Genomic DNA, 10,222 nt, shown 5'->3' on the forward strand with positions numbered 1-10,222 from the left:
GTTCTTCTCCACAAAGATCAATGGCGATGCACGTGGTCGCACGTGACACACTTTACTTGAAATGTTAGGCATGGCAATAATCAATCAACCACAATAATAGATGACTTTGTAATGAGTATGTTATTCATCATATACGCCATCAAATTAAGAATTTTAGATATACATATAAGATAATAATAATCAAAGATTTAATGGAGGGAGTGAAAGGAAAGCACTGCCATTTCCCCCCATTAACACAATCTATGGTAACAAACACAACAAAGATAACATTAAATTACTGTACTCCAACTCCAAACAGTGGCAGCTTAGCTATCTACTCTGGTCAGCTTCTGAAACAAACATTGTTTTGTTTTACCTTTTTTTTTTTTTTTTGTTCATTTTTTGTTTTTGTTTTTACCTCATTGGTTTTTTTACCTGACTAAACTACTGCCTGCCTCTTTTCATGCTGCAAGATGGGCATTTGTATTGCTTGATGCTCTCGGCCTTAGCAGGTGTAATCTTCACACATTTCCCGTGGAACCACTTCTCGCATATGTCGCAGCCGATCCAAAACTCGTCTGCGTTGTAGTTTCCACCACAACTACCGCAGAGGGTTTCGCTGTGCTCGTCTTCATCCTCCTCGAAACTTTCATCTGCTAGCTTCGGATTGCTTTTCACTTGACCATCATTGGATCTCTGTTGCACACACACATATTAGAAACAGATTACCGAAAAATCTCCAAGGAAATTGCTAGTGAAATTATCAAAATTTTAAACTTGAGAATTTTTTGTTTTAACAATAAATATGAGAGAAAGAAATCAAAATAAACAGTTCTAAACCATTGAGAGAAATGTTTTGTTCCAAGAATGCCGTGCTTACCTTTGTGCTGCCACGAGATTTGCTTCCGCTATCAATGCTAGGCTTTTCTTTGATGGGCTTCCTTTCTGTGACAACTTCAAAGACTGTAGGTAGATCGTTGATCATACTGAACAGACGCTTCCTATAGACAACAGAGAGTTCATTGTAAAGAAAATCTACAGAAACTCAAGCAAGTATAGCATGAAAATTCAAATTACTGAATCCTCCATTAAAACAAAACATTCATGAGCTGTAACAAGTTAAAAAAGCAGCTTAGTCTTTGCACACTGATAGAAAACCAAATCTAAACATAGTAAGATTTAGCTGATGCATTCAGTATCATGGAGGAAATAGCAATTGAACCCGGTAATGAATCCCCACCATCCTCAGGATCTACATATTCATAGTCGAAAGAACAAAGATAACAAAATGTTTTACACATAGGAAGCAAAAATACCTCAGGACATCTGTTGATGCATTTGTTGCAGTATCACACAAATACTGTTTCAACCAAAAGAAATGCAGTAAAGACTTTGAGAAACCCCAACAACCCCCTACCCTCCCTTCTTCCCAACCACCCGAAAAGCAAAACCCCGAAAAGAACAATAAAGAGAATGGTTTCAGTAATTCTTCTGCTCATTAATCAGTAAATGAGAATGATAATAGCTTTCCTGATTGGTAGACAGGGTATTGACCTTACTACCAGAACTCTAGAACAGACATTAATCGATATTTTTTCTAGGTACACAGCCTTTAATTTAAATGTTGCAAATCATAACAAGGAAAAAGTCATCACAAAATTGAAAAACCCTTCAAAACTGTGTCAAATATCAAGTGAAGAAAAAGTTACAAATATTTATCTCCTGATTATGATATTGTGGTAGCTAAGCCAAAACAGCAAGGAAACAACAAGGCTAAAACACCATAACTGCTTAGTCCAACTTGAGCTACAATTCTAGATAGAAAGAAAAGGATAATACGATCAGGAGAAACATAATGACAATGAAAACAGAAATCAGCTCAAGCTTGGGTATAACTAGATCAGGAGGAACATAATTATGATGATAACAGAGAACAACTCAAGCTCAAGTATAACAAGATCAGGAGGAACATAATGAAGATGACAGCAAAAATCAACTCAAAGATGAAGTATACAGTCTCTAACTGGAATAATTAACAAGATCCAAAACAAATATTCCCTTCAAAATAGAAATTACTCCAGATCAGAACAGGCAAAGAGTGGAATCAACCAAATCACAATGGCAATTAAAAGAATTTGTCATAACACTTTTATGTTTTGCTTAAATATTCAGACACTATTGTACTTTCAACACATCCACATATGTTTTACTAGTTGAGTTTAGTTCTGGTAATGAACTAATAAAAATCCTACCTTTATTATTTACTTGGAAATATTTTAAAATTTTATATAAATCTTATCAAAAATGATAAAAATATATTTAAATTTTTGGCATTAAACTCTATTCTACAACGTTTTTAGGAAAATATTTTTTTCAATAACTTTTTTATTTAAAAAAAATAAAATTTTATGAAAAAAAAAATTAGAGGGAGTTTATTTGGAAAAGTGAAACAATGATATGAAAATTTACAAAATGTAATTTCAAGTATAAAAAGATGGGAATGTTATTCTCTTATTAAAATTAGTTTTGACCACAAATAAACTCAATACTGATTGGTAACACAAAGGCACATTTAGTACCCTTAAAACCACAAAGGTTTTAAGTGAATATTTAAGCAAGCATGTGAAGGTAAAATCATATACTCCAGAATCAACAATAAAATAGCACAGTTGAAGAGAAGCTTCACAGAAGGCCATTAACAAAACCAAGTATGAAATAAGGGAAAAAAAAACATAAAACCTTATTATAGATATAAACATCAGCCATGTGAAAATGGAAAAAAAACAAAAAAAAAAGGTACAGAGCTGACATGAAAATGAAGTAGCCTCAACAGATCTAGTGCCCAAAATAGAAATGACAGAGACAAGAGAATTTTACCTCTCATTACGGTTAAGACGAGCTCCAAAGTAAAAAGCCACAGAAAGCAGCCAAGAGTCACTATGAACAGCTACTAGTGAAAGCCAGTCCTTGCGGTTCATGCCGTCTCTAGCAAAGTTGATACCAAGAGCTGGCTCAGGAAGCTCTGGTGGAACTTCTTCTGCAGGCAGAGCCACATCCCAGCTTTCATTTGGATGTCCATATAGACACAAATTCTCCTTCTCTGAATCCCCCAAATGATACTTTTTCAGTCATTATCACATCAAATGAAAAATACATCACAAACATTTAGACATTCAACTTCCTAAAACCTCCACTTGACCTCCAAAAATCAAAGACAAAAACATCAATTTTTCCTTGAAAACGTCAAACTTGAGATGCTCATTTTAACAGGTATATCTTGACTAACCACCCAACATTACAATTCATCAATTTTTTTCCTTAAAAAGATCTATTTTGAATTAGAACACCAAATGCAGTTGAACCATTTTTAGCAACAAATGGATAAAACTTTGAACTCAAACTTCAAATACATGCAAGAAAAAAGAAAACCAAAGTTTGTCATTCTCTCAAAACTCAACAAAAAAAAAAATTAAATAAATAAAAAAAAAATGTACAATAACCTTAAAAACTCTCAAATCGACCTTGTCAACATGCACAAAAATCTATAAATAAAAAATTACAAATATTTCAAAAAAAAAAAAAAACGAAACTCAAAAAAACCCACAAGCAACGCAAAGAAAGATCAGTATATTTCAAACCAGAACAATCTGATCTACAAGCACACGACATTACCTGGATCACAAAGCGCGTAAAATTCATCAACATCTGAAACCAAAACACACAAAAAATCACCAAGGTCAGAAATTTTGAAAAACAAATCCAAGTCCGTACAATATGAGTTAAAGATATACAAAAAAAAAAAAATACCGTTAGTGAGAGCACGAACGAGACCAACCCTACGAGCACTGTAATCTTTGAAGATTTCCTCCACAGTTCGAGGGTTAGAAGCCATATCCATGAGGTCAAAATTCTGGATCTGAAAAATCTGGTCTTTGTAATAAAAACTTCAAATATATATAATATATATAATATACAATATATTTATAAAGGGAGTTGCAGAGAGGAAGGATCGAGAAGAAGATAGAGGTGAGGAAGAGGAAGTGAGAGTCGCATGCCTTTGAAGAAGAAGAAGAAAATGGTATGGTATAATAGTATGGAAATGCTATTCCTATTGCTATGCCTATATTATCATATATAAGTACACCCACTCTCCAAGAAGGTATATATATCATTTAAGATTAGGTGTCAACCCCAACCCCCAAACTTGTTATTTCCTTTTTATTTATCTTTTCATTAAGAAAAATGACCAAATTTCCATTGACAAAGAATAATGAGTACATAGTCAAAAATTCTAAACTTGCTATTTTTTTTTTTAGGGCAATTATATTTTAGGAATTATCTTATATACTATTTTTTTTAACTTTTTTTTAAAGTTTACGGTTTGGGTTTCTAAAGTGGTTGCAGAGCTAGTTGCAATAGGGGTTTCTGTACGATTTTTTGTTGCAATTTAGATTGCAGTGCTAGTTGCAATAGGGGTTTCTATATAGAATTCTGTAAAAATACAAAAAAAAAAATTGTTTTAAAGTGTAAAAATAAAAAAAGCCCATTATAATTTTATTTGTTTTGGAAAATACTATGCTAGTTTATTTTTTAGAAATTTAATCTTTTTTTTCTATATTATTAATTTATTTATTGTATTAATTTTAAAAAAATTACCCTATATACTATTTTTTATTTTTTTAAAAAAAATTACGATTAGGATTGTTCTGGTAGTTTCTATGTGAGTTGCTATATAAATTTTGGTTACGATTTAAATTGCTTTGTTGGTTGCTATGTGGGTTTCTGTGTAGATTTTTATAAAAATACAAAAAAAAAAATTGTTATGAAGTGTAAAAAAAAAAAAAAATCCCTTAATTTTAAGCATTTTGTTTTTATATTGTTTTAAATAAAAATAATGAATAACTTTAATTATTTTAATATTCAAATTCTTATAGTTTTTTTCTTCTTTCAAATATTTAAAATATATTTTATTTATATGTAATTTTTAAAATAATAAAAAAAGAAAAAAAGTATAAATATAAAAAATTAAAAACAACCATAGTTGAAGTGAGATATTTAATGGCGAAAATTTTTCATTACTCCAAGAGATTCGATGAACGAAGGCTCAAAGCTGAATAAAGCAAACAAGGGTGTTGCAGACACTAGCGCCTGCAGACCCGATCGTACACCCGGGCGTGTAGAGCCCTACGGACACTTGAGCATGCTGACCCCTATGGGTGCCCAACTGATATCCAAACCATCAATACGTTGCTTACAAAGGTACCAAATATTAGATTGTTCTCTTTGCGATCACTTTGTACACGAAGCCTTTAGAGTTCACGTATAAGTAATTCTTCACCCGTCTTTCAAAGAAGTTGGAAAGTTATGTACTCAAGCTTATTCAAGGAAATATACATCTTCTTAGTCATTATTTTTCTCCATAAATTTCCAAGTTTACAAATCTAAAGCTTGATCATTTTCCTTTGATTTCATAGTTATACTTTAATTTCTTAATGTAGCTTTGTTGATGTGTTCTCCGTCAACAAATTTATTTATTTATACATATTATAATAATAATTTTTAATAAAATTGAAATGCCTTAATCAATTTTAAAGTGCAAATATAATACTCATTTTGATATATACTTTTTATTTAGGGAAATTACCTCATATAATATTTTTTTAATTTTTTTTTTTAAATTTACGGTTTGGGTTTCTAAAGTGGTTGCAGCGCTAGTTGCAATAGGGATTTCTATACAATTTTTTGTTGCAATTTAGGTTGGAGTGTTAGTTGCAATAAGAGTTTCTATGTAGAATTCCGTAAAAATGCAAAAAAAAAAAAATTATTTTGAAGTGTAAAAATGAAAAAAAAAAAAAAAAAAAAAAAAAAAACCCTTTTACTTATTACTTAATTGATGTTGTTTCCTTTTTTCCTCACAAATATTTACTTTTACACAGGGATAGCATTTGTAACACAGTATACCGATATAACTCAAAAATAATAAGAAATAAATAAGTTTGAGTGACACATTTAACTTCTGTGTTGAATTTGGGTCGACACGTTTAACACGTTTATGAAACATGTCATTTTTAGGTCAATACGCTTAACTTGAAAATGACACGATTATAACGTATATAAGTATTTTTATTTTTTTTATATCATGTAAAATAAAATAAAAATATATTAAAAAATCTCATAAAACACTTTTATTCAAATTTTTGTAATAAAAAAATAATAATAAAATAAAACTATGAATTTTATAAGTAATATTTGTGTTTATATCTATAATTATATTAATTATGTTAATTTCGTGTCATGTCATAACATGTTTAATCACGTGTTAAATGTGTCAATCTCATGTTTGTGTCATAACACGGTTATTAAAGTGTTATCGCGTCGTGTCGTATGACATGCTCAGAAATAGTGTCGTGTTCGTATTTGTAGTCTTGACACAAATAATAATTGTATCGTGTTTATGCTCACCATAAACATATCGTATCATAAATGTGTCGATACGATAACACAAATTGTTAGCCCTACTTTTAACCCCTTCAAAAATTTATCAAATTATTTAATTTAGCATAAATACTATTTTTTTTCTCCCCAATTATGACTCTGGTAGAATTTATCTCTTATTTATCTATACTCAAAAAATCTTCTAAAGCCTATTTAGTTACATTCTGTTTATTTTTCTAAATAGCTTATGGATGTAACATTAAATTAATGTGATGCGGATATGGAACAACTCCAAAATGCAAGTGTTGATGCATAAATTTGGCCAACACTCGCTCACTAAATAGACAAGAGGAGAAATATGTTTAAGTAAGCAAATAGAGAGACACAAAAAATTTATACCCATTCACTCCTCGTGTTACGACAGCAATAGAGTTATGTCTACTTTGAGTTTTTATTTCTCACGAGATTTACAAGAAAATTGGTTAAGGCAAGAACTCTGATTTTTAGAGAGAGAAAGTAGAGATAGATGTGCTCTAACCTTATGAAGATTTAGAAGAATGTGAAAAATGAACTAGAGGAGCTTACCTTTTATAAGGAAGGAGGTCTGATTAAAATATTAATAAAATAATACAAAAAATATATTAAAAAATTACTTTGGGCTGATCTTGGCCATTGATGATGATATAACGGTGAAAATTAATTCTTGATGAAAATCATCAATTTTTGAAGTTTGAATCTCGTCCATCGAACCGTTTTTCAGGTAATCTATGGAAATAATTGCAACTGTCTTAGGTACGAATTTTGGACTTGAAATCTTCAAAATTGTGATATGGGTGTCATACATGACTTGATAGATCCTTATAATAGCTTCTAAATTCAAGTTGAATCAAGTCAATCAGATCAATAATGAGGGAGTTATTATCGTTTTACTGAAAGTTGTTCAGCACCCAGTGCCCAGGTTGACATCTAACGCGTTGACATCCTGACGTCAACCTGGACGTTGGATAAGTAAAAAATGTCCCATACTTGTATTTTTTTTTTTTATGCCTAAGTGATATGTTAACATCACTTAGTCATATTCTTTGTTATGGTGAAGTTGTTCACCAGTTCTCGGAGATGTAGCTTTTTGGTGAAATTGGGTAGACTCAAAATTTCCTAATTTTGCCAATATTCCACCTTGTTGAAAAGGTGAAATATCAAAGTATGAATTCAATTTGTCACAAGTTGTAGCGCTAGTTCACTACAAGAAAATAGTTAAATGGTCAAGACGAAATCAGATTTTGACAAGCAATACCTAGCGCATCAGGTCACACGTCAACCTGGGTGTTGGTGCTTCCCCGGTGACTTCCCAAAGCTCGTTTTGATACTTCTAAGGCATTCAAGATTGTGAGCGAGGTCTCCTACCCTGTTTTTGACCAAAATAAGAAGAATTCTTGGAGTAAAATTTGTGTTTGAGGATTGGAAACATGCAAACCAGGTTGCATGTCAACCTGGGCACTAAGTCCCTGTTTCGACCCCAAAATATCTTATTTGCTCCCTCAGATCACTTGTATATTCATTATTTCCGAAGATAAAAAAAGATGCTCGGAACTAGGGTTGTACAAAAAAATTCGTAAACCGCCCAAACCGAATAATCTGCCCAAATCAAACCGAAAAAATTGATAAAAATTACAAACTGAAATAACCCAAAAAAATTACAAACTGCCCAATCTATTAATTGGGTGGGTTGAAAATAGGTCCAACCTGCCCAATCAAATCGAATAACCCGACCAACCTGACTTTGGATTATTATTTTTTTTTACTTTTTAATTTTTATTATATATAACATAAATGATTAAATATATAATAATATAAAGTTATATACTTAATAGTTAGTTTCAAAATCATATATATTATGTTGTGCTTTGGTGGAATCGGATATTTTTAATTTATCTTTTTAATTGTTATTGACTTTGATTTTGAAACCAAAAAATAAAGTTTAGCCGGACCAAACCGCCCAAACCGTTGGTCGGTTTATAGATTTTTTTAAAAAATTGGACAGGTTGCACTTAAATTTTAGCAACCCAAACTTTAGATTGGGTTAGAAAATATATAGGATAAACTGCCCAAACCGACCAATGTACAGCTCTACTCGGAACACTTTTTGGGGAAAATGACCGGAAATATCCCACGTTAACAACATGTCAACCTGGGCTCTGGGCACAACACCAATGTCAACCAACCTAGTGTTGGGTCCAACTTTTTGCCACCAGATGGTTCCGTTTGATTCCCAACAAAACTTGCATATTTCTGGGTCCCAGTTCTGGCTCCTAGATGTTGGAATTTATTTTACCAGGATCTTAGATCTACTCACAAGTATGTTTATTAACATCCTAAATAAGAACTTTCTAAAACGATAAATTAAACACATATAAAGTTTAAGAAACCTTACATTGGGTGCAGCGGAATTAAATGACTCCTTCCGTTCAGATCTCTAACCCTTGTATCCTTTCTGTAGCAGAGTATTATCAAGATCTGAACCTGGATCTCTTTCTCTAAATCCTTGATGCTGAATCTCCTTTGCTGATGATCTTTCTTCACGATCTTCCTCACTATGATTGAGGTATTGCTTGCTGTGTGTGGGCACTACTCTAATCACTAAGGTAATTTCGAAATTCTAAGGAAGAAGAGAGAGAGAGGGTGGCGGCCAAGGAAGAGAGAGAAGGCTCAGGTTTTTCTGATTCAGAAAGTGTAATTTTGCTGAAGCCTTCACTATCTATTTATAGCATTCCACTAGGGTTAGGTTTGAATTATTTGGCATTAAAATAATGAAAATATCAGTTTAAAAAACCTACAAAAGTGGTCGGCCATGGCTAGGTGGATTTGGGTCTTGCTTTTTGCAATTTTGCAATTTTAACACTTTTGTATGTGATTTTCTCAAAAATGCTAATTTCCTAATTCAACCATTTAAATGCCAATTCTAACTATTTAATAACTATAAATAATTATTAAATAATATTGTCATTTATCATATTTAATAATTGAACCATACAAAGTATCATAATTAACAAATATGCCCCTATTAACTCTTTCTTTACAATTTCGCCCTTACTTAGTGAAAATTTCACAAATAGACATAGTCTAATGTGTGAATTATAATTGATTAATCAAAAACAATTACATGAGTCTTACAAACAATATTATCTCAACTAGTGAGGGGACCATGGGTCTATATAACCGAGCTTCCAATAAGTAGATCAAGAATTTAGCACTAAAATTCACTAACTTATTAATTCTTCGTTGAATCCACGCATAGAACTTAGAATTGCACTCTCAGTATATAGAATGCTCTATATGTTCCACCATATAGACGCATCATTAGTTATCCATTGTTATAATCCTAATGTGATCAATGATCCTCTATATGAATGATCTACACTGTAAAGGGATTAGATTACCGTAACACCCTACTATGTATTTTATCCTTAAAACACTTGACCTCGTATAAATGATATTTCAGCTTATGTGAAATGAGTACTCCACCATTTATGTTCGTTTGGTCAAGCTCGAAGGAGATCATCCTTTGCTTACTATTCGCCAGATAGAAGCTATAGATTCCATGTTTATGCTAGCGCTCCCACTCAATTGCACTACCGTGTTCCCAAAATGTACGTATCACCCTGACCTAAAAGTAGGCTTAACTAACAAATCAAAGAACGTGAATAGCCTTTCAAGATTGAGCCTAATCATAACAGGATTAAGAACATTTGATCTAGGATCAACTTGGCGATATTGACTTGAATAGATTTTATGGTAAATTTAATTAAAT

At 31.8% G+C, this 10,222-nt stretch overlaps 1 protein-coding gene across 1 annotated transcript; it reads right to left on the reverse strand.

Moving 5' to 3' along the window:
* Positions 1–101: 101 nt before the first annotated feature.
* Positions 102–4,111, reverse strand: LOC115697427 (PHD finger protein ALFIN-LIKE 2). The gene is made up of 5 exons (XM_030624426.2): positions 3,787–4,111; positions 3,652–3,684; positions 2,857–3,079; positions 860–980; positions 102–675 (listed from the first exon to the last, which is right to left on the reverse strand). Exons 1-5 carry the CDS (start codon positions 3,875–3,877, stop codon positions 424–426), a joined length of 720 nt encoding a protein of 239 aa, XP_030480286.1. The 5' UTR covers positions 3,878–4,111; the 3' UTR covers positions 102–423.
* Positions 4,112–10,222: the final 6,111 nt, after the last annotated feature.

Source organism: Cannabis sativa, chromosome 7 (genome assembly GCF_029168945.1).
Source record: "Cannabis sativa cultivar Pink pepper isolate KNU-18-1 chromosome 7, ASM2916894v1, whole genome shotgun sequence".
NCBI classification, from domain to species: Eukaryota; Viridiplantae; Streptophyta; class Magnoliopsida; order Rosales; family Cannabaceae; genus Cannabis; species Cannabis sativa.

Bases quoted from the DNA above. Each gene is read 5' to 3' on its own strand.
- LOC115697427 (XM_030624426.2), bottom strand. From the start codon at position 3,877: ATGGATATGGCTTCTAACCCTCGAACTGTGGAGGAAATCTTCAAAGAT. The intron at 981-2,856 runs GTAAAATTCTCT...TGTTGTCTATAG, and splicing joins CGTCTTAACCGTAATGAGAG to GAAGCGTCTGTTCAGTATGA. The intron at 676-859 runs GTAAGCACGGCA...TGTGTGCAACAG, and splicing joins AATCTCGTGGCAGCACAAAG to AGATCCAATGATGGTCAAGT.